Source organism: Anabrus simplex, chromosome 1 (genome assembly GCF_040414725.1).
Source record: "Anabrus simplex isolate iqAnaSimp1 chromosome 1, ASM4041472v1, whole genome shotgun sequence".
Lineage (NCBI taxonomy): Eukaryota > Metazoa > Arthropoda > Insecta > Orthoptera > Tettigoniidae > Anabrus > Anabrus simplex.
Window position 1 is genome coordinate 589409844 of NC_090265.1, and position 27504 is coordinate 589437347.

General features: G+C 40.5%; 1 protein-coding gene across 2 annotated transcripts; it reads left to right on the forward strand.

The window, feature by feature from the left end:
• Positions 1-26434, forward strand: Cnep1r2 (CTD nuclear envelope phosphatase 1 regulatory subunit 2). 2 transcript variants are annotated; one of them, XM_067144928.1, is made up of 4 exons: positions 1-106; positions 309-380; positions 476-610; positions 25996-26434. In XM_067144928.1, the coding sequence occupies exons 1-4, from the start codon at positions 79-81 to the stop codon at positions 26139-26141; spliced, it is 381 nt and encodes a 126-aa protein (XP_067001029.1). In that variant the 5' UTR covers positions 1-78; the 3' UTR covers positions 26142-26434. The 2 variants fall into 2 exon arrangements, with proteins under 2 accessions (XP_067001029.1, XP_067001028.1); XM_067144927.2 differs by lacking the exon at positions 1-106 and having other exon boundaries at positions 113-380.
• The last annotated feature ends 1070 nt before the right edge of the window (positions 26435-27504 follow it).

Here is a 27504-nt window from a genome sequence, read left to right on the forward strand (position 1 = left end):
CAGAAAGGAAGTATTAGTAGTTGGCCATACTGCTAAAAAATAGTGCGAGGCTATATTTCTCCTGTGTAAAGATTTGACATGTCGCTGGAACAAACAGCCTGTGAAGGTTAGAATAATCTGGTTGTCAGATTATTGTTGTTGTATTTTTTAAAAACATGTTTTCGTGCCAAATTCCGACGTGAATAAGGATAACCTTTGTTTTTTTAAATGTTTTTAATACAGTTTTTGTAAATATTATATTGAATACTTTATAATGTAACTAGTTATGCAGCAGTCTTCGTGTATTAATGATATGCCTGATATTTTAGACCTGAAAGCGTTTGAAAGGCGATTGACAGAGGTCATTGCATGCCTCCAGCCATCGACTACACGGTGGAGAAGTGAGTCTCGTATTTAATTAATTTTAGGACTGAATTCAACTCGTGTCACGTTTAAGGTTATGTTGTCATGCAAGATACTGATACTCTTCTTGTAGTTGTTCTAGCGGTGATCTCTATCTGTACAGCGGTGGGGGCATGGCATTGGCTCACTGATCCTCACACTTCAGCAGTATCTTTCACGCAGTCACTTTGGAATCATCCTTTCTTTGCCATTGCCAGCACTTCCTTAGGTAATTAAATTACTTTCTTAGTTCATTATATAGAATCATATTGAGCTAATTAGAATGTATATGATGGTTATTAATTGTACATATCGGCAGCAGTGATGCATTTATAAATACAGGTTTTGATGTGCATGAACATTGCTATTTCATATCAGGAAATTACAGCTGTAGGCCTACTCTTATTTTTACTATAACAGGAGGTTATGAAGGTGCAGAAGTGAGTATTATGGTGTAAGTTTTCTTGGGATGGATTAGCGGGGAAATGGCTCTTCATTATCTCTTCCTCTAAATACATTGCTGATCATAAAGAAAGCCCTCCTGTTTTTATGCTGTTGTAATGGATATTGGAAGTGAATATGATTGATGAAAATGTGATCAAGTTTATGAGGCATTATACCCAATCAAGTAACCCTGACAACAGAACTGAATCTGTCATCATGCTGACCATGCAGCTGATTCATTTAACTGAATTGATTCATTTGATTCCATTCACATTACTGAATCGATACACTGATCCTATTCACGGCACATTAGAGTTGCCATTCCTATTGCATCTGTGTAGTGTGTAGGCCTACTGATAAGACAGCAGCAACAACATTCATTGCTCGCTGCTGCCATCTGGTCTTCATTGTATGAACTGCTTTCCTATGTGTCATCTGCCTTTCAGATTCAGGTTTGTCCTGCAGCCGCCTCTTCACATCGCATCAAGTTTTAATATTACAAAGCCTTTTCCCCAAGTATTAACTCCGTTAAATAAGTATATAGAACTACATGAAAAAAAATAACTGTACACAAAATTACCGGTATCAATGATCTGCATGCAGAGCTGTCGCCTAGGTGAGAGATTCCCTATCAGTTGTTTGCCTAGTCTTTTCTTAAGTTATTTCAAAGAACATAGAAATTTCATTATATTCACAGTAAGCACATAATGCAAAACAAATAAGTTAAAAAATGAAATGCAGGAAAAAGTAGGTACTTGTACCGTACGCGCGCACCTTTTAGTGATACATGCACACCCTAGTACTGAATCTGTCGACCTCGGCTATCTTTGAGATTCGTATTGGCAACCTTTGAAACACAAACTATGCATCGGTTATGCATCGCTGTGCGACATCTGGCATACACTTTAAGTACTAGTACTGTTGTTGTTTACACAGCAAAGCCAAACTATAGAATTCATGCTAGGAGCAAGATTCGCATCGAGAAATGTTATGTAATGTTAAATAATGTATGTGTGACGCAGTTGTTGGCGTAAGATAATAAATGTTTTTAAAATTCATATTATCGATTCAATTCAGATTTAATTTCCATTCAGTTGGCAGTACCGTATTACCGGAACCAGGAGTGCTTCCTCCTTACTCCTCACCCCCGTACAAAGTAATTTCGCTAAAAGGTGCGCGGACTATACAGTACAAATGTAATAATAATAATAATAATAATAATAATAATAATAATAATAATAATAATAATAATAATAATAAAAACTAACAGACTCAAATTTTATACATTCACTTGTGATTTTCCACAGTTCTCAGGAAGTAAGAACTCCATTGAATATACAGAATTAGGTGTATAAACGTATGTATTCCCAGTAACTAGCCTACATATTAATATAGGCTAAGACAAATAAGTTAAAACATATCAATACCTCCTTATATTAAGACACAGTACAAAAATTATGTAAATAATAATAATATTCCGCACAACTCAAATTTTCTACACAGTTGTGTGATTTTTCAGTTCTAAGAAAGTAACAACTCCATTGAATATAGAGAATTAGATGTAAAAAGTATCTATGTTTACATTAAATAGCCTACATATTAACATAAAACAAATATTAAAACCATCTTATTGCCTGCCGACAGTAGGATTCAAACCCACCATCACCCGAATGCAAGCTCATAGCTACGCGACCCTAACCGCATGGCCAACTCTCTCGGTCATCTTTGAAAATGTCTTTTCTTATCAGCAGAGGATTTTTTAAATAGTCATACTTTGTATAGGCTACCTGAGATGTACAGAAGCCGTTTGGTTTTCTGATTCAACATCTTTTTAATGTTATTGGCTTTACGTCACACTAACTACTTTTTCGGTTTTTGGAGATTCCGAGGTGCTGGAATTTTGTCCTGCAGGAGTTCTTTTACATGCCAGTAAATCTACCGACACAAGGCACCTTCATATATCACTGGACTGAGCTAGGATCAAACCTGCCAAGTTGGGGTTGGGGTCAGAAGGCCAGCGCCTCAACCGTCTGAGCCACTCAGCCCTGCCAACATCGTTTTATTTAAGCTAGTACGTCAGTTGGCTCACTTACTCTGTCTCTTGATTTGATTATTGACATCTTGTGCAATTACGCAACATACGAACTGAGAGAATACTGAGCGGTTCTTCCCAGTATAAAACAGACAATTTGGAGTGGTTATGAGCATGACTCATAGTCATAGGGTAGGCTGTGAATGGTCATGAGCATGACTCATAGACATAGGGTAGGCTAGAGAGGTGAGTTGAATTAATTGTCGAATGCCAGCTAAGGTATAATACAGATTCATTAAACTAATAAATCGAATAACCTAATAGCCTAGCTAAGTACTTTGGAATTATGTTCTGACTACCTTTTTAACACTGCAAGTAAATCCATGAAGAGGGTATTATTTTAAAATGAGCTGAGAGTGGGAATCCGTTATAGCGTATGATTCTTCTGTGTGCCATGGCTCTGTATGTCTCGCCTGCAGCAGAAGTTCGGCTCCCTGCCAGTGTCCAGTGTAACAAATAATTAAAATCATTGCAAATCTGTATTGAAAGTATCTTATGATAAATGTAAGAAATTTATTTCTCTTCCACCTATTCAATACAACTCAAAATGTTAAAGTTACAGTTAAATCCTCATTAAAATAAGAGTTGAGTCATGTTTCGTCCTTTCCTGTGGGGCTTCATCAGCCGTACCATTACTTCAAACCATATCAAGTACCTGGTTAAAATTGATTAATACATTAAAAACTTCACTTTAAAAATCTGCCATTATATGAGTAGCTTGATTTAGGTATGTATGTTTAGTCATCAGCCCGAAGGCTGGTTGGATCCTCAACAGTTCCGCCATGAGCTGTCATAGATGGCCTAGGCATCACTGAAGAGGCGTACTAGGGAAATGAGGAGTGAGGTAGTTTCCCGTTGCTTTCCTCACCGAGCCAGAAGTTGCTATTACATATCAGTCTGCCAAGCCCACTGAAATGGATGCACCAACCGACCCTGTGAGCAACAGTTTCACACCATTCATAGCAGGGACTGGCTGCGTAAGGTTTGGCATTACTAGCATTGCTCATACCTCAGTCACTTTCATTTTGTCAAAGCCAAGGATAAGACAGAGACAGATCAATGAAAGTAACAAAATTGCTCTAGCCCATACTAGAAGACATAGTGCAGTGTAAACACTAGGTCCTGCCAGCAAAGGCATCACAAGAGGGAATTAACAATATTGATGACCTAGAGCCAATGTTGAATATGAAATGAAAGTTTAAAGATACTGTTACAAAATGATGAAAATGGGTATAGAACATGTAAATGATTATGTACAGAATAATAAGGAAATGCATTCCAACACTATGCCAATTTTCGTAATGTTGGACCTTGGCATGTGTACTTGATATAGTCTTATTCAAAAGTAGTGAATAAGGGTTTTTTTTTAACTAGCCCAGAAAGACGTATTTATGTCGTAGTTCTACTTGAGCACCTATGTTGAACAGTTTATTAGAGACCAACTAAATGAGGCTGTTGAAATGTCATTAGACCATCTGTTGAGCAATATTCCATGCTCAACTACTTTTGAATAAGACTATATTAAGTACACATGCCAAGGACCAACAATACAAAAATTGGCACAGTGTTGGAATGCATATCCTTATTATTTTGTATATAATCATTTACATGTTCTATACCCATTTTTATCATTTTGTAACAGTATCTTTAAACTTTCATTTCATATTCAACATTGGCTCAGGTCATAAATATTGTTAATTCTCTCTTATACATAAATCAAGCTACTCATATAATGATGGCTTTTTTAAATGAAGTTTTTTAATGTATTCAATTTTGTAGTAGATTTTAGATCAATTTTATACAAGGTACCTGATATGGTTTGGAAGTTTTTTAATGTATTTTAGATCAATTTTATACAAGGTACCTCATATGGTTTGGAATGTAGGCTATTCAATTTTATAGTAGATTTTAGATCAGTTTTAACCAGGTCCCTGATATGGTTTGAGGTAATAATACAGCTGATATGCCCCATAGGAAAGGGCGAAACATGTCCCAACTCTCATTTTAATGAGGATTTAACTCTAACATTTTGAGTTGTATTGAATAGGTGGAAGAGAAATAAATTTCTTATATTTATCAAAAGTGTCCAGTGTGCCAATAATAAACCATGTGTGTGTCTGACTGATCTGTGAGTGAGCCACTCAGCATTGTCTGCTGCGATTGAGCTGAATCGTATGCTGTGAACTCACCGTTCCTGTGAATCAATTCACTCGGACACTTGAATGAATCGATACACTGCTTTGAATCATACACTCACTAGTCAACACTAATCTGCAGACTCATAGCTGTAGTGCCTTGGCTTGTTGCACCATGGGTTTATGTGGTTTCGTTTTGAATTGATTAGTATATTGTGATAAATTCAGGTTTCATAGTGACCATGATTGCTGGTCCTTTAAAAAAAAAAAAAGTTTTTCTCACATGACCTATCGCAGAATTATAAGTAGTATTATCAAACTCTATTGAAAAGCTTGGTTGCATTCTCAAACCCACTTTTTGAATTTTTTTCCTTTTTCAAATTGTAACTGATGTGAGACAAATGCAGATCAACTGCATAAAGGTGTTAAACAGATTTTGCTTCATGAAATCATTTATGCCTGTGAACCTCATCATGTGAGATGGCAATTGCTTAACTTTCCAGCAGGTACTCTTCATTGGTGGTCCTTGGCCAGAATTCTTCACCCACTTTCATGGTGATTTGCTGGATTTTATGCACAGTTAAAAATGGTACAATAAGATTTGAGCAAAGGTGGCACAAAGTTCATCAATCCGCAAAATATACAAATTCTATTTTAATCCTGAATTCAGCGCTGTATAGTATACATAATGTATTTTGATTCTGTATAACTTGTTTCCTGCTTTACATGGAGATAATGCAGTATCAATACACATACAGTACGCAAACCTTTTCTTGTCTGACTCGTTGGCTGAACGGTCAGCATACGGGCCTTCGGTTCAGAGGGTCCTGGGTTCAATTCCCGGCCGGGTCGGGGATTTTAACCTTAATTGGTTAATTCCAATGACACGGGGTCTGGGTGTATGTGTTGTCTTCATCATCATTTCATCCTTATCACGACGCGCAGATCACTTACGGGTGTCAGATAGAAAGACCTGCACCTGGCGAGCCAAACCCTTCCTGGGATATCCCGGCACTAAAAGCCATACGACATTTCAACCTTTTCTTGAAACCTGAGCTCCCTAATGCTGAATCGATAGACCTCGGTTATCTTCGAGATTCGTATTGGCAACCTTTGAAATACAAACTATGAATCGCTTATGCATCGCCGTGAGACATCTAGCGTACACTTTACGTACTAGTACTGTTGTTGTTTACACAGCAAAGTCAAACTATAGAATTCATGCTAGGAACAAGATTCGCATCGAGAAATGTTATCTAATGTGTGTGTGACATAGTTGTTTGCTTAAGATAATAAAAGTTAGTAAATTCATATCGATAGATCATATTATTGATTCAATTCAGATTTCATTTCCATTCAGTTGGCATGTTGGCAGTATAACAAGAACCAGGAGAGCGCCCTCTTTACTCCTCACCCATGTAAAACTTGGTATCAAGAAAAGGTTTGCATACTGTACATGAACCCATTTTTAATATATCAGTACATGTATATGAATCAGTTTCTCAGCTTTAAGTTGTTAAACAAGATTTCATGTAGCAACAGAAAAATAACTTTCTGAAAAAAATAAACAATTCATTAGGTTTTATTGTGGTACCTGTACTACATTCTGAAATCAGTATACTGAGGATTAACCATAGAAAAATATCATACTTTTGAAGCTCATTTCAAGCCATCCTGATGAACAAGCTTTGAAAGGCAGTATTACTAAATGGTTTCAAGAACAACATGAACTTCGGGTACATTTATAAAGCAATAATATGTTTTGAGGGACATCTAGTACCATTCAGAATGACATAATTTTATGTGTAGTGCATTTCAGTATGCAATCGATCAAATTGAAGTTTAGTAGGCTTTTCCAATGTTTCCAAAAACAAAAGTGCAAGCCACGAACCTGCTACTCTGGCATAGCAGGGGGAGAGGTGATACTCCCACGTGGCGCATCCCAGGTGGTGGATAGGGGGGTCCTAACCGGCTTGCCAGCGGACTTGAGGGAAATAAAATACCTCTCGCGGACCAAACACACACACCCTGTGGGTGGGGGATGCAGATGAAGAATACACCCACGGTATCCCCTGCCTGCCGTAAGAGGCAACTAAAAGGGGCGACCTAGGCGCGGATATGGATTGCGGTTTGGTATAATGTGTTGGACCTCCTGTGGATGGGAGGTGTCGAATATATTCACAGGTAATCCCTGCCTGTCGTAGAAGGCGACTTAAAGGTTCATGTGGCCTTTGTCCCCTCTTTATTTTTATTATTTTCCGAGGGTCAGTTGTAGACCATTTCCAAATTTTTGATCTGCGTGCTGCTCGGAGATGGGTCTCTTATGTGTGCGATTACGTCCAAAAGCCCGCAATTGACCACCCAGGAATCTTGTGGGTGGGAGCGCCATGTACCTGGGCAGTAGTATCCGCCTGACAACACAGGTCCCCGCACAGCCGAATGCCAGAAGGACATTTTTTTTTCCCTCTATATTTAGTGCTCTGTACACGCTATGGGGTACAGGCTCTTGAGGGTGACTGGAGGAAGGGAGTCCTAGTGCTCATTGCCTCAGTCATCCCGTATTAGGCATCGTCCAACATCGGACCCCGGGCAGTACCTGCTACGACAAGGTGGGTATTGCCTTGGCTGCTTGGTTTGGCTACAGAGACCCCTGATCAGAATGGGTGGCATTCGAGGAGGATGATTTCGGGCATGGCTTCGAAACGGTTGCCCCTCTCAAGGTGGTCCTCCACCGAAGTCTTTAACATTTGCTTCCCTAAGAGGTTCAACTCCCTGGGAACATGCGCAGCGTGAAGGAATGGGATCCAGCTTCTCTAGATTTCTGGTCGCTACCAGAACTGATGGGCATGATTTTAAGCTGGTAAAGGCGATCCTTTTTAGTAGACCCATTGAAGGCGTCTATGGCAAATTCGAGGACTTCAGGAAAATGCGCAACGGTAGGTTGCTTTTGAAGACTCGTACAGCACTGCAAGCTGATCAGTTGCTTCACTGCGACCACTTTGGCGAAATCCCCGTCAAAGTGGAGGAGCCCAAGTCCTTGAATCTGGTTCGCAGAGTCATCTTTCACCGCGACCTTATTTTGAACACTGACGACGAGTTGGTGGAAGACATGAAGAACAGTGGTGTGACACATGTCCGGCGCATTACGCGCAAAGTCAATGGTGAAGACGTTGCCACTGGTGCCTTCATTGTCTCTTTCAAGTTGTCAGTGTTACCAGAGAAAGTCGAGGTAACAACTTATCGCTGTGATGTGAGGCCATACATCCCGCCTCCTATGCGATGCTATCAATGCCAGCGATTTGGACATATAGTATCTCGTTGTTCGAATCAGTCTGTCTGTGGTACATGTGGACGAGTAGCTCACGGCGCAGAGGAGTGCACAACTCCGTACAAGTGCACTAACTGCTCCGGTTTTCATTCTCCTCGGGATCGGAACTGTCCGACATATCTGAGTGAGAAGAAGATCCAGGAGATCAAGACCCTGGATGGTCTTTCCTACCAGGAAGCGCATCGTAAGTTTAATTCCACGAATACACCTGCCCATACACTCGACCATAGCACGATAGCTCAGAGTCTTCCAGGTTCGTCATTTACAACATCGTCATCTGTGCTGATCGCTGCGCCCAAGGCGACTGTTGCTCCTCCGAGCAACGTCGCAGAGAGTAAAAGCTCGAAGGGGGGACCACCTCACCTTCGACCAACCAGAAGTGTGTGCCGGTTGGGAACTGGCGAAGGCTAAGTCTCCCCCCGCTAAGAGGTCGGCGAAAGCCGTGCCTCAGCCGGCGGAGGCGGCATCATCGACCAGGGCTGGGGAAACCATCTCCCAGCCCGTCTAAGCCAGAAAAGAAGGCGGCAAAGAAGAGCACCCTTGCTGAGCGCCAGCAAGGGCGCTCTCGCACTTCCCCTGCGAAGGAGAAACCATGCCCCCCATCTGGAGGGTATGAGTCTGTGCCAGGAGGTACTCCTGCTCCAAAACCTGCACGTTCTCCTCGTAGGGGAACTGCCCGCCCCCGAAAAGCGTCGAAGTTCTGGGCGGCATCCCCGCCGTCTGTTGATGACGGGATGGATGTCGCGCTGTCATCTACATCTACGGATGTAGATGTTGATAGTGTTTAGGCTTGTGAGCATTTTGTCGCTCATAACCTAACACTCCTTTTATAGTCCACACCATGGCACTGTTACAGTGGAATTGTAACAGTTATGAGAGGCATCTTGCTGAGTTATGTCAGCTCATTAGTGAGTACGCAGCGAGTATAGTCTGTATTCAGGAGACCAACTTCAGACCTGGTCATCATACGGTCTTGAGAAATTTCAGACTATACTCGACAGAACAATATTATGCTCACCGGGGTTCCAGTGGCGTTGACATTTTTGTACGTTCCGATACCTACAGTGAAGAGGTTTCATTAAGAACCCCGCTTGAGGCTGTAGCTGTCCGCGTTCCGCTGCCTGTTGTAGCAACAGTGTGTAATGTTTATTTTTCACCAGGCCAGCCTCTTAACATAAATGATGTCACTGATCTTATAGATCAGCTTCCACCTCCCTTCCTCTTAATGGGTGATTTTAACGCCCATCATCCCATATGGGGCTCTGAGACGTGTTGCCCCCGGGGAAGAGAGCTGGAAACATTAGTAACAGATCTGGATTTATGTATTTTGAACACAGGGGAACCAACTCACTTTAGTGTACGTTACGGCACATATTCTCGTATAGACGTAACATTGGTTTAGCTGTTTCGGTGGAATACACATGACGATCTTTGTGAAAGTGACCATTTTCCCATCATTCTTACTTTGATGAAACAAAAATCCTTCGAGGCTCCCCCTCGATGGATTTTTAAACATGCTGATTGGCCTAAGTACACATCTCTAGCTGTCTTTAACAACGATATCAGGCGGACCGTCGGCGAGGAAATAACTTACATCACCCAAGTTATTCTCTCTGCTGCTGAGGAGTCCATTCCGTTCTTCTCGGAGACTCCTCGCCGAAAACTCGTTCCTTGGTGGAAAGAAGAAATAGCAGCAGCTATCAACGAACGCCGTTGGGCTCACAAATGTTACCGTAGACAGCCTACTGCGGCCAACTTGGTAACATTTAAGAAACTCCGCACAAAGGCGCGAGTTCTTACTCGCCCAAGTAAGAAGGCTTCATGGGAGGGATATGCGTCGTCTATGATGTCACATACTCCATCTCAGTGTGGACTAAGCTTCGACGGATTTTGGGTATCCAAGGATCATCTCCTGTACCGGGAATTTCCATTGCAGGCAGTCGCCACTGACCCTCTCACGATTGCTAACCATCTCTCTAGTCATTTCGCGGATGTATCTGGCTGTGGGAATTACCATCATGATTTCCTCGCTCTGAAGTGGGAGGCAGAACGTCATCACCTTAGTTTTGCCACTTAAGCTTCAGAGGACTACAAGGTGCCCTTTACGGAGTGGGAACTCCGCAGCGCCTTAGCGCTTTGCAAGACACGTCTCCTAGACCGAACAACATCCATAACCAGATGTTGAAACACCTTAGTGATGATAGTCTACTATATCTCCTTCGTGTGTTCAACCGAATCTGGATAGAGGGTGATTTTCCGTCTCAGTGGCGAGAGGGCATAGTCATTCCTGTCCTCAAGCCTGACAAAGATCCTAAGTATGCAGGAAGTTACAGACTGATTTGTCTTACAAACTGCCTGTGTAAGCTATTTGAGAGGATGGTAAATCACCGACTCGTGTGGTGTCTGGAGAAACAAGGACTCTTGTCAGAGTACCAATGTGGTTTTCGAGCCGCTCGCTCGACCACTGACCACTTGGTATGCCTAGAGAGCTCTATCCAGGATGCGTTTCTCCGCAAACAGCATTTGGTAGCTGTTTTCTTTGACTTAGAAAAGGCCTATGACACCACATGGCGATATGGTATCCTTTCAGTCCTGCATCAGTGTAGATTCCGAGGTCACTTGCCGGTATTTATTGCAAATTTTTTGTCCCTCAGTTTAATCCGTGTCCAAGTAGGGAGGACATATTCGCAATACCATGTTCAGGAAAAAGGAGTCCCACAGGGATCGGTCCTTAGTGTCACTCTGTTCGCGATTGCCATAAACGGTATTGTTGCTGCTGCTGGTACAGCAGTCATACCGTCGCTATATGTGGACGACTTGGCTCTGCACTATAGCTCGCGTAATATGGCACTCGCAGAACGACAGTTACAGCAAGCTATTAGGAGAGTGGATCAGTGGACCTTCGAACATGGCTTTCGGTTTTCCACCACAAAGACCTGTGTTGTCCATTTTTGTCGCCAACATTCTCTTCACCCTCCTCCTGAACTTTATTTAGGAAATGTAGCTATTCCTGTAGTTGACACCGATTTCTTGGGCTCCTTTTCGACAGCAAATTATCGTGGGAGCCACATGTGCGGCAGTTAAAAGTGCAATGCACTAAGAAGCTGAATATCATGAAGTTTCTTAGCAGCACTAATTGGGGTGCTGACCGCATGGTGCTCCTACGATTCTATAGGGCACATATTTTATCACGGCTAGACTACGGCAGTGCAGCATATGATTCAGCAAGGCCAAGCGTGCTTGCGAAGCTGAACAGCATCCACCATAGCGGGGTTAGGTTGGCGATGGGAGCTTTTTGTACAAGCCTCGTTGCCAGCCTGCTCGCTGAGTCTGGTGTGCTGCCTTTATACCTGAGGCGCCAGCAGCTCCTACTTACGTATGCTGAAAATTTGCGACAGATACCACTTCATCCAAGCTATCCTTGCGTGTTCAACAATGGCAACCGTTTGCTGTACGCTGCTTGTCCTCGAGCAACGCGGCCGGTTGGAATACGCTTGGATAGCAGTTACAGATTGTTTCACGTACCTTCGGTTCCTTGCCTTGTCAGACAACCAAGTGGGGTACCTCCGTGGATAGTACGGTGACCTTAAATAATCCTGGATCTGCACACTGGCCCGAAAGAAATCACGGACCCTTCGATTTATCGGAGGCTCTTCCTGTACGTTGTTGGCCGCTATCCAGGTTCAGTCGTCGTCTACACGGATGGTTGAAGGACAGAAATGAAGGTGGGCTGTGCGTTCGTTGTCGACAATGATAGGTTTCTTTTTGCTCTCCCGGAAACCTGTAGTGTGTACACAGCAGAGCTGCTATCTGTGAAGCACTGCGGTACGCGCTGCCCAATGGACGCTGACACTTTCTTCTGTGTACTGACTCCTTGAGCTCGCTACAGTGTATTGATACTTGTTTCCCTCACCACCCTCTGGTGCAGCGGGTCCAAGACCTGCTGGCCGGGTGTTCGGATGCCGGCACCAGAATCACTTTCATGTGGCTCCGAAGCCACATGGGTGTAGAGGGAAATGAATTAGCAGATAAGGCTGCCAAGGAGGCAGTTACACTGCCCCTGTTGCCTTTCAAAGTTCCAGCAAATGATATTCGCACTCAGCTGAGACATCTGGTTATGGTTAGATCCACTGACTGTTTTAATCTCATACTCATTTTTTCATCACCATTTAATTTAACTCTAGTCAGTGGATACATTTAAAAATTTTAACTATCGTATATCATGTCGTCCATCTCGTCTCATTAGGGGCCGATGACTTAAGATGTTAGGCCCCTTAAAACAACAAGCATCATCATCATCAGCATCAAAAGTGCAAGCAATAAATCACAGTGTATATTGGAAGACATCTTTTAAAAAATTGAGACATTAGTAGCTTCTTTATCATGAAATAGTCTCCTGTGGGGTGCATAAAAGAAGTATTAATTGACAGGCTTTTCTCTATTCAAACAAAGATATGCTGAGAACTTGATTGCTTTGTTATTCAGTGCAAATGAAATTAAAAACATTGAAATAATGACTGATTTAGTACAAGCTGCATCATGATTAAGAGGCAGAATTGTATGCACTAAAAGGAACAAAATATGCATTGTGAAAAATTGTAAAAACGTATTTTAAGCCATTTACTATTAAGCCTATTCATTTATTAAATGTTTAAGTCCATACAAATATTTAAATTTTTTGAAGTTTTGTTAATTTGTAATAAATGGTGGTCCAATAAATAAATGAAGACCATATAGCCTATTTGCATTGCAACAAAGTTGTTATGCAGTGACCACCAAACAAGAGTTTATGGCCAACTCAAGGAAGGAGTGCATAGCGAACTGAATGGAAGGAGAGGCCATATTCCTCCAGAACCCTAGTGGCCACTATTTTCTTCAACAAGAAGGAATCAGGAAAGGACTTGATTTTCATAAAAATAAAAATTTAAAAAAATAGGAAAGAAGTAAAAAGCACCGAGCTCGATAGCTGCAGTCGCTTAAGTGCGGCCAGTATCTAGTATTTGGAAGATAGTGGGTTCGAACCCCACTGTCGGCAGCCCTGAAGATGGTTTTCTATGGTTTGCCATTTTCTCACCTTAATTAAGGCCATGGCCGCTTCCTCCCCATTCCTAGCCCTTTCCTGTCCCACCGTCACCATAAGACCTATCTGTGTCAGTGCGACGTAAAGCCAATAGCAAAAAAAAAAAAAAAAAAAAAAAAAAAAGTATAAAGCCGGAAGTGATTTTAATTTTCTTACCTTAATGTCTTAGCAGTTGCTGAAATTGATTTCCATTTTTCTTTATTCAGACCTAGCATCTTCAAAGGAAATTCTCTGACACTCATTGTAATTTGTCTTCTGTTATTTAGTTATCACTCTCCTAATTTAGTTTGCCAGGGCTTCAGTGCTGCGTGGATTGTTCTGATATAATTTTTGTTTCAAATTTCTGGACCAGTAAAAATTTGCATGTACCGAAATCTGGAGAACGAGCTGGCTATAATCTAATAGCCATTAGAATTGTGTGTAGTATGGGCCGTAGCACCGTCTTTCAGAAAATAGGTGTAGTCTCTTCATCAGCCAACATGTTAAAGAAGGGATGCAAATTAGTGTCCAGGTATTTTTCAAAGGTCAGTATTTCATTAAAAAATCTATGGATCCAATTATTCTTCGAATATTGAATTTTCACGACCGCATTGTAATCGAAAGACTTTCAACGTATTAGGTTGTGTTACGTACATGTAGTACGTGTTGGAGAGATGTTAAGTACAGAACAAAAATGGCCAGCTGGACACCAGTGGGATCCGAACCCACAACCTCCCGATTTCGCGTCGGTTGCTCTACCAATTGAGCTATGGTGGCCTAGGCCATCTTTGTTCTGTTTGAAAGGATCTGAGCTACAGGTCTGGCACTGCTGCTAGCACACTGTAGAGTGCGTTTAAGTCGCCCGTTGTGGGGCATGTCAATGAATATTGAATTTTCACGACCGCATTGTAATCGAAAGACTTTCAACATATTAGGTCATGTTACGTACATGTAGTACGTGTTGGAGAGATGTTAAGTACAGAACAAAAATGGCCAGCCGGACACCAGTGGGATCCGAACCCAAACAGAACAAAGATAGCCTAGGCCACCATAGCTCAATTGGTAGAGCAACCGACGCGAAATCGGGAGGTTGTGGGTTCGGATTCCACTGGTGTCCGGCTGGCCATTTTTGTTCTGTACTTAACATCTCTCCAACACGTACTACATGTACGTAACACGACCTAATACGTTGAAAGTCTTTCGATTACAATGCGGTCGTGAAAATTCAATATTCATTGACATGCCCCACAACGGGCGACTTAAACGCACTCTACAGTGTGCTAGCAGCAGTGCCAGACCTGTAGCTCAGATCCTTTCAAACAGAACAAAGATGGCCTAGGCTACCATAGCTCAATTGGTAGAGCAACCGGCGCGAAATCGGGAGGTTGTGGGTTCGGATTCCACTGGTGTCCGGCTGGCCATTTTTGTTCTGTACTTAACATCTCTCCAACACGTACTACATGTACGTAACACGACCTAATACGTTGAAAGTCTTTCGATTACAATTATTCTTCGTCTACTAACTCCACATGAAACGCCCACTTCCATGTCATGAAGAGGTGCATGGGGATTTCAAGCATCTTAGTGCCAAGTGATCTGAGATTTAAAGTATCCATGGAGCTGAAACAAAGCTTTATCAGATTTGATCAAAAGCAAGGGATCTTAATCTCCATCATGCATGGATTGTAGCACCCACCAACAGTAGCTAACATGGAGAACAGGATCTGCAACATTTAACTTATGCGCTACCAAAACCATGCAGAGGAAAAAGAAATTCAGAATATTAAGCCCCCTCAGCACTAAGGCAGGCATGATACCATAGTCCTGTGCTAAACAGCTAGACAATTTATAAGGGTCAACTTGAAGCCTGACTCACGTATCATCAAGTCTTCACAAGTTAAGATCCTTTTATTATGTCTTTCTGTTTAAGATGGATCAAGTTGCTTGCTACTTTTCAAACAAAGCATGGTGGAATGGTTTTAATGGTATAGAACTTTCCTGAAATCATTTGCAATACTTCCACACACACCTATCATACGATTTATTTTTTTAAAGATATGTTTCAACAGTAAATACTCGTTGCTCAGTGGTATACTTAACCATGATGGATAATTGTCACAGTTGTTGAGAGCATCAAGTTAAATTACATCTCCCACCAAGTAGCTCCTTACTCGTCCCTTGATTGGGGGAATAGAGCCTGTACTTCCCATCAGCTTGCTATGCGCACTGCAGTTCAGGTTGTTGTAAACATTTGTTTGGGGGTCACTGTACATAAAAATATTAAGACAACTTTATTTTTGTTGGAGTTGCAATAAACTACTACATATTTTCTTAAATTCTCTGACAGAAAGCTTTTTCTATTTTCCACAAGAATGTTTCTAAGAGCCCTATCACACAGGAAAAGAAAACTTGCTGCATAAACTAGTTGTCAGTGCTCATGCCAGTGCACTGTTGTTCCATGCAACTAGTTGCCGAAATCGTTCCAGGCATTTAATTTTGCACTCTTGTTGGAATATTCCTTCTTTGTGCTGTCCGACAGTGCTGGATATACAATCAAAGATAAAGGAAGGGTTTTCCACCTGTTCAATACTACAAAATAGTGAAGTTATTACATGACATTACATTTATTGAACCCAAACAGGCCTTTGACCAATACAGAGTTCATTACATCATAGCCTGAGCTACCAACACCATATAGAAATTGAACGAAAAAAGGATTGTAATACATTGGGAATAAATGGCCAACGGTCAAGACACTACCGGAGTGCCGCTGGCCCTGTGAATGAATCACATCTACCAATATGATTACTGTACAACAATGATCAGATTGTGTACCCCTCACGCAGTGACCATTACCCGGCAGGGCCTGGTACGGCAAGGCTACTTTCCACAACACCATAGATCAACCAGGAAATGCCCACTGCTCGCATGAATCTGGTGCAAAACCAGATGTACGTGAGACTAGGATTCGCGAGGATGCTCACAAGACTATATAAAAAAAATGTATATTAAAAGGATAGTAGTAGAATTCCTCCCAGTAGTGCTAATGTTACGTAGCCTGTAAGGTTATGCAACATATAGGTATGAAACTGCACTAAGGTGTACGAAACTGTATACGACATTCAACCTTGTCCCAGATTCACTTCGCTTGAGTCTGCCAGTCTGGCTATACAACACCACTCCTGGCGAGGTCACATTTCCCACTGAGTGCACTGACTTAATTGCTTAGTCAGGGCAGTTCTCTAATCACTTAAATTCTTTCCCAATTGCATCTTACATAATAAACCAAACACGCACTACATAATTCACATTCTCTAGCTCACCAACTAAATATTCTTCGATACAACTTTCTCATAATTATCCTCCACGCTAATATCTACCTTCTCCACTATAAATCAATGCATCTCCAAACTCAAAACCACCTTCATTCTTACCAAATCAAACGCATACCAATAACAACTTACTCAAAATAAAATACACTTACCTCCATGGTCTGTCAACTCCACCTTGTTCTTATCCTCTCCCTGACCATAAACATACCTCCAAAATACATTTCACCAATAATTTCACCATGCCAACACAAACCACCATGCCACGAACCTGCTACGCAGGCGTAGCAGGGGGAGAGGGGATACTCCCATGTGGCGCCTCCCTGGTGGCAGATAGGGGGGTCCTAACCGGCTTGCCGGCGGACTTGAGGGAAATAAAATACCTCTCGCGGACCAAACACACTACCCCCTGCGGGTTGGGGACGCACATGTAGAATACACCCACGGTATCCCCTGCCTGTCGTAAGAGGCAACTACAAGGGGTGACCAAGGGATGATTGAATTAGAACCATGAAACTACTCTTGATTCGTACCATCATGCGAGGAACACCATGGGTTGCATGTACTTGCGAGTAGTATCACTAAATTGGTACGAAATAGGTTTGTGATTAGTTGCAGTAAAAAGCCTGGCCTGGTGGATTCCAGTACCCATGCGTTGTACCCATGTGAGCAACACCGCGGGTCTGGGTGTAGCCTGTGAGTTGTACCGCTATATGAGCGGCACCGTGGGTCAGCGTTGCCTGTGATTGGTACCCACTATGTGAGGAACACCACAGGAATACCGTCACCCGTGACTAGTACACCTAGGTGAGGAACCTTACCAGTTTGCGTTGGCTATGAGTGGCGCCATTGTGTGAGAAACACCATAGGTCTGCGTTCCCTGTACGAATTGCAATACTTGTGAGTAGTACCATCTTGTGTGGACCACCGTGAGTCTTCGCTACTTTTGATCAGTACTCCAAAATGACAAATACCATGGTTCTACTTTACTCGCGACATGTACCATTCTGTGGGGCCTTAGACGTGAATTTAGCACCCATTCAGACATCAAGCATCATTGTGCTTTATAAATAGTCCCTTGGTCAGTAATACTCTAATTAACTACCTTCTTTTTGAGTCTGATCCACTGTTTTTGTTTGTTTGTTTGTTTTTGTTTTTTTGTAGGGTTCATGTCCATCCATTCATTCTTCATGACATTTATTTATTTATTTATTTATCTTATTTTGGTCAGTGGATGCATTTGAATTTATTGTTATTTCATTTCGTACCATTAGGGGCCGATGACCTCGCTGCTAGGCCCCTGTAAACAACAAGCATCATCAAACCACCATGCATCTCCAGGCTCAAAACGATTTTCATTACAAACATCGACTCCACCTCATTCTTGTCCTCTTTCTGGCCTCAAACATACCTCCAAAATACATCTCATCAGTAATTTCACCCTACAAACACAAACCACAATGAATCTCTGGACTCAAAACCATATTCACATTCCCTCAAAAACCATACCCTTCTTATGACCATAAACACACCTCCAAAATACATTTTACCAATACTTTAAAGCTCCAACTCCGCACCCCAATACTGCCTCCTTATACATTTCCGTTACAACTACTATACTAATTAAACACACTACTTACCTATTACAACTTACTCCATTAAGTACAAGTATGAAGGATGAGTTCTCCACCTAATCAGTACTTTATTTTACATAGTGTCAATATTATTTACATAAAAACAGTACCGGTCTCGACCCGTAAATAGGTCATCTTCAGCTGCTAGAGAACCTACTTAATAGCGACTGTACAGAATAAATACTACTAAAATTAAAATTAAACAAGAATGCCATTAAATAAACATGATACCACTGATCATCCTTCATACTTGTACTTGAACTATCAATACAGACCATGAAACTAATAGATTATAGTTACTCCATTAATTTGCTATACCAACCATTCACCAATAATTTCACCATACAAACAGAAACCACACTATATCTCCAGACTCAAAACCATAATACAGCTTACTAATTTCAACTTACACACTACAAACCAATTACAACTTATACAACTAACATACAGACACCACTCTCACTCCATATGTTGCCACCCTGCCTTCGGCAACTATTCGCTTACTTCCTTCTAACTTTATTAGCGTTTTTGCTTCTTGTTACAATACCCTCATCATTTCTTTTTATTCCCCACATGTCCCTTAAGCTTTTGTTCCTTCCTCCGTTCATAAACAGCTCTATTCTGTTCATGGTTGTCTCTGCCCATTCCTTTTCCGTCTGTGCCTCTGTTTCTTCACTGTATCCACTTCTCTGACTTTCCTTGTCTCTGGCTGTGTCCATAGCTGTATCCCTAGACCTTCCTATTCTCGCCCCATTATCCACTACTCCTTCCATATCACTGTTTATGATCATACTTTCACTTAGCACCTCTCCCTGCCGTTCTTCACTCATCTTACTGTTTCTCTTGGTATTTTCCTTATCACCTTCCCCGTCTTCTCCAGCATTACTGTCTATAACTTGTCTTTCTTCCCCATTAATCACTGTACTCCTCTTCGTTACTTCCTCTTGTTTCATTTTTCTTCTAGGTCCAGCAATTTAATCGCAGGCCAAGTTCTTCCCCAGCTGCCATTTGTCACTACTAGTTCCTGTCCCCGTATAAATGCTCTCAATCCTTGGTGTCTAGCTCGTACCATATGTTTCTCGAGAATTTTTGGATTCCTGATCCCGTCACTTCCCTCGTCCCTTTTCTCCCTCTGGATGTTACCCGCATTTCCAATCACAATGTCGGCCATCAGCGTGGATAACAGTTGAACTTTAATAGGCCTGTTACCTTTAACTTTCCTTATTCTCTGCACATCGTCTGTCAACTTCGCTAAAATTGATTTTAATTTTCCCGTTAATTAAGTCCACCACTTTGTAAATTGTAAGCACTTTGTCCTCCCTCTTCTCCTCAGACACACCATATATAAATAGACATTTCCTTCTGCGATTTTGTATGCTGGCTTCCACTTCTGCTTTTAAGTTTCAGCACTTCCTCTTCTAATCATCCTATCTTCTCCCTTAATGCTGCAACTTCTTTGGCATTGTTCCTCACTTGGGATGTTGTGTCGTCTTGCCCTTTCTCGGAACCATTTCTTCATTTTGTCGAACTCCCTCGTTTGCTCTTGTATCATATTTTGAGTTACTCGAAAGGGCAGACTTCTTCAACCACCTCTTTTACTACCCTTCTGATTATTTCCACGTCTTCCCAACTCATGCTTCCACTGGAAGTCGGACCGGGGTACAGTTCAACTCCCCTGATTCATAGCATTACTATAATCACCACCGCTGTCAGCATAATCTCTCCCTTCATTTCCATTTCCATTCTACACCCTCCTAGTTTCACTTCTTCTTTCTTCCCTACCATCTTCCTATGATTGCTCCACACCAATCATTATCTATAAACTCTTCACTTCTTTCCTGCACTCCACTCCTGTGCTCCCCTCTCGCTCTACCGGGACCCTCCACACAACACGTCCGTGCTCGTCAATGGCTTAGGCTCATGACAAAATATTTTAAAATGTTTTTATACCTCTTCAAGGCTAGCTATACATTTTTAACAGCTGAATAAGAGGAAATGTTTTCTGAAACTTGGTGTTATATTTAATTTTATGTATAGTAACAAACAGTTGACAATGCAACGAGATGTACATTTAAAAGATTGTATATAGATTTTTTTTAATGACTTTTCTAGAACCTCATAAGGAGTGATTTAATCTCTGTTTTTCAATTACGTAAGTTTTACGGTATATACGCAATTATAAATAAAAAAAACTTATTTTAGAAGGTTCTATTTATGTGCATAGGGCCTACGTATGTTATAAATATTTTAATGTAGCTATCAAAATGTCCTGCAACAATCTCCTTGGCTGATGATGGCAAATAAAGTTGCCGAAACCAGGACCAAAAATGACAACAAAAATGTGATGTTTTAATAATTTCACTATTTTGTAGTATTGAACAGGTGGAAAACCCTACCTTTATCTTTTATTGTAAATTTTGTTTCAATATGGACCAAAAATGAAATTTTTGACATTAAATGCTGGATATGTTTCTAGCTCTCATATCATCTCTCATCTCATATTAACTTTGTTAGTTTTTTATCATCCCATCCTTGTTCTTCCCTTAGTCATAGTTTTCATCTTCTTCTTCTTCTTCTGCCTCTTCTCATCGTTTTCATTACCTATTCCGTATCGCTGTTGAAACACACAGAAACAGTTTGTCTTCACAACTGACTGAGATTTTGGTTTGATGTGAGCCATCTAGATATTGCACATATTGCTGCTGGCTGCATAGTGTTACTGGAGTGCATTCAAAATACTGTCCCGGCTCATGTAATAAGGCCCTGAATGATGAGAAAGTCCTTTTGCCATCACAGGATGTTTTAGGGACAATATTTAAATACTAAAATTGTGATGCCAAATAACCTGAAATGTATTTGTTTAAATAACAGATGCGCAGACACAGATAGGTCTTATGGCGATGATGGGATAGGAAAGGCCCAGGAGTGGGAAGGAAGCGGCCATGGCCTTAAAGTACATCCCCAAGCATTTGCCTGGTGTGAAAATGGGAAGCCACAGAAAACCATCTTCAGGGCTGCCGACAGTGGGGTTCGAACCCACTATCTCTCGGATGCAAGCTCACAGCTGTGCAACCCTAACTGCACGGCCAACTGGCCTGGTGCCAGATAAAATATACTGCATCTCCTTCAACTTACTGCTTAAGCAGTATACTTCTGACACATTTTCCTTAAGAATCCTTGTGAAAACTTGACTAACAGTAAACTGTATTACTGTGCCCTCTCTTATCACTGTCTTCATCTCGTGTAACCTTGTCCAGGGATCTCCTAAGCAGGGCTGTGGATCATTGGCCTCCATTTTGCCCTCTCATCCTGATCCACTTTGATGTTTCATATAGGCTATTATTATGGTGGGCATGCTGAACCCAAAGGCATTTTATATCAAACTGCTAGATTTCGATGAAGTCGCCCTTAACTTGGAGAGCAGATGCTGCATGCTGGCTTTCAGTGGCATTTCCTCTACTAGTGGACTAGCACAAACCCAAAGGAACTACTGCCTGAAGCAGACGGCCTCATTAGAAAGTTGTTGTTTACCTCTGCCCAATACTTACTGATGAGATGCTCCGTTCCATAGCAGGTAATCCTGGGCAGACCAGAACTATGATAAAATTAAATATTTTGATTTGCCATGCTGGCAAGTAAAAGTCTGAAAATTGAAATAGAATGCCTGTATTATTGTTGACAGGTGGTAAATTTAGCGAGCACAAAGAAGTCCAACATTTTCTGTAACTTCTGTGCTGATCGTATTACAGTGTCTTCATTACTATATTGTCAAAATCTTGCAAAATAGATACTAAGGTGGCTTCTTGTTTAGCTCTTCTTTTAATCTCAGCTTTCATATGTGAGCCATTCCATCTCAATATATTATGCATCTGCACAGTGTCAACTCTGCCTTTAATTAAAGAATACTTTGTTGATTGCTATAGATTTGCTTACAATTATTTTCCAGTAGCAGTACACCATCTGGCTCAGACTGCAATAAATACAGTACAATCTGTAATGTATTTTCATTGTCACTGTTTCTTCATTTTTCCATTTTTCCATATTCTCAATCATGTTTCAAGTACCAGATTGCAAAAGAAAATGAACAAAATATGTTTTTATATAGGTTACACATAAACATTAAATGTGTATTTATTTGATTATAAAATCTTTGGTTGCAAATAACCTCAAATGCATTTGTATAATGGTAGGCTATTATAAAATTTGCAGTCTAGAAATCTGCATCTAAACCAACAGAAATATCAGCAAACTACAAGCAGAGGAAATTAAGTTCTTAAAAACTATCATTCAGAAAACATGGAGGGACAAAATAAGAAACAATGAGGTACGTCATCTTGTCCAAGTCAAAAAATTCCTTAATGAGATCTGCGTCGAAGCCAGGCTGAAATGGTTTGGTCGTCTCAAAAGAATGGACCCACAAAGAACATCTAGAGTGTGTTTTGAGAAGGAAATCGAAAGGCAAAAGATCAAGAAGTCGGCCAAGGAAGAAATGTATCAATCAAATTAGAAATGATCTAACTGGACGAGGTCTGGATTTGTAGCAAGCTATGGAAGAAAACCTCTACATGGACAGAAGTAAATGGAGAGCGCTCATTCACCGCATCCGGTAAAGTGGAGCTGGTTCAAAATGATGATGACAATTTGCAACCAAGGAATAAAACCTTCAAATATTTTAGTCATGATGCTACAGTTACATAGCTCTTCAAGTCTACTGCATCAAAATCTTCGTTGTAAAGTAACATGAAAAAGAATTGTTATTCCAAGTAAAATTAGTTTGGAAAGCCATGCAGAAAAATCTAGTCACGCCATTTAGAAAATCCTTAAATTATGTGCATATCTCTTTGACATGTCCCAATCGTTTTGACTGTGAATGCCATGAAAATGTTGTCCATAACTGCCCTGTATTGTGTCCTTTTATTGTGCATTGTCAACTCCGCAGCAGAACCAGCAGCCTTGCAAATGTGAGGCAAATGAGATGGTGTTTAAGTATCTACAGTTATAACATTCCACGGGAGAGATCTGCCCTTGTTCCATGGGACTAAATTCAGACCATCAGTATGTTTTCCATCTGTACAACTAATGCCACTCTTTGCCAAGATAGAACGGACATCGATAGGTGTAAAAGCTTTTTTGATGTAATTTATTGGTTGAAAATCACCCAGCACTCTTAGGGTATTGACGTCAGAAAAGTTGGATGGCGCAGCCACGCGGTAGAATGTTGAAGCTGCAACATAGTGACTGGTGAGGTATATTTACATGGCGAAGCATTGACGACGTGATGGAAACAGAAAGAAAGTTGTCAAATTTGAGGAGGTACTGCTCTGTATAAGGTTGCAAATCGTATAAAACGGATGCGAAATCTGGTCACTACTTTCCTGTACAAAAAGTTCAGAGAGAAAGATGGGTTTCTGCGCTGTCAATTGGAAAACGCGTTGCGCGATACATGACAGTGCGCAGTCTGCATTCTCGTGAAGACGACTTCTTTCCACAGCGTAGGTACCGGTACTGTTTATTGTACTCATTGATAGTTATTATCTCTAATTTGTATTCACAAAGATTTAGCTACATCAAAAATACTGATAAACTTGTAGCCTAATACTTCTGTGCCGCACATAGAATGTAATCCTCTCTTTGTAAACTTCTTCATATGTGTAACAGCAGACAGTAAATTAACTATCTACATGTGAGTAATATCTTTAACTGATAGTAATTAAGCACTGAATTTAAATTGCCTATATAATACTTCTATCAATGAAAGAAAATATGTAGTATTAGCTTTTTTTGCTATTTGTTTTACGTTACACCGACACAGAGAGGTCTTATGGCGACGATGTGACGGGAAAGGTCTAGGAATGGGAAGGAAGCGGCCGTGGCCTTAATTAAGGTACAGCCCCAGCATTTGCCTGGTGAGAAAATGGGATACCACGGAAAACCATCTTCAGGGCTGCCGACAGTGGGGTTCGAACCCACTATCTCCCGGATGCGAGCTCACAGCTGCACACTCCTAACCGCACGGCCAACTCGCCCGGTCATCATAAATTAGAAGCCATAACCTAATTATTTGGTAGAATTGGACAAACCAAGTATTCTTCAACCCCAAACAGCTGTGACTGTATAGGTTATAGTACTCTTAAATTATAATTTTCCAACTTTGCTCTGCATATTCTGTAGGTAGTTATAATTTTTTTATACTTATTATTGTCGGTTCTAAGTTCTAACTTTTGTGCTGATGGTAAAAATGGAAGAACATTTAAGTTTATGTGGGCTGTTCCAACAGAAGCCTGTATAAAGCCTAGGATTTATTTACTTAGTAGAATTATTATTTTCTTTCTTCCCCAAGATTACAGTTTACAAAACAGGTAACTCCCCCTTCACCTGGCTAAGAAATTACTCCATAACCTCTAATAGTGGAAAATTACAGTAGCTTAACTGTTAAGGTGAATTAGCGTGTCAGCGGTAACATTTCTCTGACAAACCCGCTTTACATATACAGTTGCACTTCACATTTTCACCCCCTTGTTCAAGACAACATTAACTTTGTGCGGTTTTGAATCGATGTGGGATGATTGTAAACACAACCAGTTTCATCTTCTGTTTCAAACTTTTTACCTACACATATCAAGTAATTACGCTTGAATATCTCTTCCCCTTCCACTAATGGACGCATGAAATCTCCGACAACTCTCAACAGTTGCGCATACGAAACCAAAGACATTTTGAACACTTAATAAATCCTACAGACGCACACCCGATCACTGTCGTGTTTACATCCCGTCACTATCTCGCCGCCATATTGGAAACAGCTGACGGTAAGCTCCTCCCCCGTTTCGGACGTCAATACAGCCATAAACATCAACATTTGTTCTACATATACACTTATGTGACTAGCATATTTATAAAATGTTAACGTGTTATTTACATTGTTGCATCATGATCACATTCTTGGTGCAGAAATGCTAGTTAGCCTGCATGATTTATACTGCAGTGCCTCATTGTATTATTAATGTGATTCATATGAGAAGAAATTTATCTTTACACAGTGATAATTCATAAAATAGGGCAAATATTTTTCTTCTTTGACAAGAAGGCAAAATCTCCTCCATCTCCCCATTTATTCAAACCCTGTCAACTAAAAGCTATAACTTGCTAATAAAATGAATAGATTGATATAAGACTCTGAACAAAAAGAAATGTTAGGTTTATATTAAGAATAGTAGTCTCATTATCTACAAATGATCATACCGATAACATAGTATTTTAGGGAGCTGTTCTGGAAATACTACTATGAAATATCAACTTTTTCTCTGGAAATAGCTGAAAGCTGCTGCAGACATCTTGGGAAATTGTGACTTCTTGTAGCTATTGCATTGTGGTTTTAATTTGTTCATTACGTGAATTGTTATAACATTTATCTGACTTTCTGTGGATGATACCTGTCTTTATTAAAGTGAATAATGCATTGAGAGATATATGTACAAGCCTGTTGTTTTATTCTCATTGAAATATTAGGTCACTATTTGCATTAGAAACAATTTTACAAATATTGTTTGTAAACTTGGCTGTTATGAATTATTTCTGTTTATTTGTTGATAGTGATCCTCTTCATGCTGGGTATCCACAAACGAGTGATAGCACCATCGATTATTACTGCCAGGACGAGAACTGTGCTTGGAGATTTTAATATGTCATGTGATGATACAGGCAAACTTATATTAAAACCTCGGCCCACAACCACATGACGAAATGCCGACAATGGACACAGATATTTTAAAGATATCGATGTTGTGATTAGCATGACTTGTACTGAATCACCACTTGTCCTGTAGATCGGTACAGTTGTTGTTAAAATGAACTCTGATAATTGTGTAAATTGTATAAAAATGAAGTGTTGATTTTAATGAATTGATCAAAACAGAAGGCAATTCCTAATGTATGGGATAAGAATCATGTATTTAAAATTTTGTATGAACTTTTATTTTGATTGATGTATGTATGTCTTATTCTGTTGAATAAATATCATTGTTATATGTTGCTTCTCTTGTATTTTATTCAGATTGTCATCCCTGTACCACAGAGACCTATTAAGTCTTAATGCTAAGTCAATCCAATAAATTCAGTACATAAATAATGATCAAATTTATTCACATTTGAAGTAAGGATAACATTCATGTATAGAATAACTCTTACTTTTTTTTTTTTTTTTTAATGATCTCTTATGACTCTGAATGTTGGACCAGGAAAAAGGAACATGATCAACAACTGTATGTGACAGAGATGCAAATGCTGCGGAGGTCTGCTGGAATCACTTTGAAGAATTGGCTGTGAAACAAATACCTGTGAGGGACGTTTAAGGTCACTCCTATCAGCAAGAAGTTTGAAGATAAGCAAATCCCCTGTTATGGTCATAAAATGAGACTAGATGAATCTCACCTTGCCCATTGTTTCATGGACATGGAGAACCAGGCAGATAAAGAGGCAGGCCAAAGGCAACCTGGAGAATATCTATTGAATCTACCTTACAGAAATAAGGGGTACCAAAAGAACTGGTGGTAGAAAGAAAATCAGCCTACTTGAAAATAGTAAATATGGCCAAGTAAGGAGAAGAACAGGATCATGTACGTATTATAAACTCAACAAGTTTAATAATTGAATGGGAACAAAAAGGACAAGGATAGCAACACAGAGACTAGGCAAAATTACACTATCTTTAATTGCCAACTTAATAAATAGGTACATTTCTCAACGATCCCCAATGAACTCATTCTGCTTTTCAATAATATTAGAGGTGGGTGCCCATACTCATTTTGGGATATAGTGATAGGGAATCACATTAGAGAGATTTTCATTTTTGATGTGGAAAGTGTAGATAAGGAGAACGCCAGATAACCACATGGAAGGGACAGAGAAGAGAATGTTAATAAAGTTGACAGAAGATAAGGTACACAAGACAGCTCGAACAGGGAGAATCTTAATTCCTCTTGAGTGAAAGTGAGTAATATGCTTTCTGCATGCATGTGCGAATGAACATTTCTCTCTCAAAGTGTGGGACTCAGAGTATTTTAAAGGGACACATTTCCAGTTAATCTGTCATAATACACGTGG

Bases quoted from the DNA above. Each gene is read 5' to 3' on its own strand.
- Cnep1r2 (XM_067144927.2), top strand. From the start codon at position 266: ATGCAGCAGTCTTCGTGTATTAATGATATGCCTGATATTTTAGACCTG. The intron at 381-475 runs GTGAGTCTCGTA...CTCTTCTTGTAG, and splicing joins ATCGACTACACGGTGGAGAA to TTGTTCTAGCGGTGATCTCT. The intron at 611-25,995 runs GTAATTAAATTA...ATTTGTTGATAG, and splicing joins CATTGCCAGCACTTCCTTAG to TGATCCTCTTCATGCTGGGT.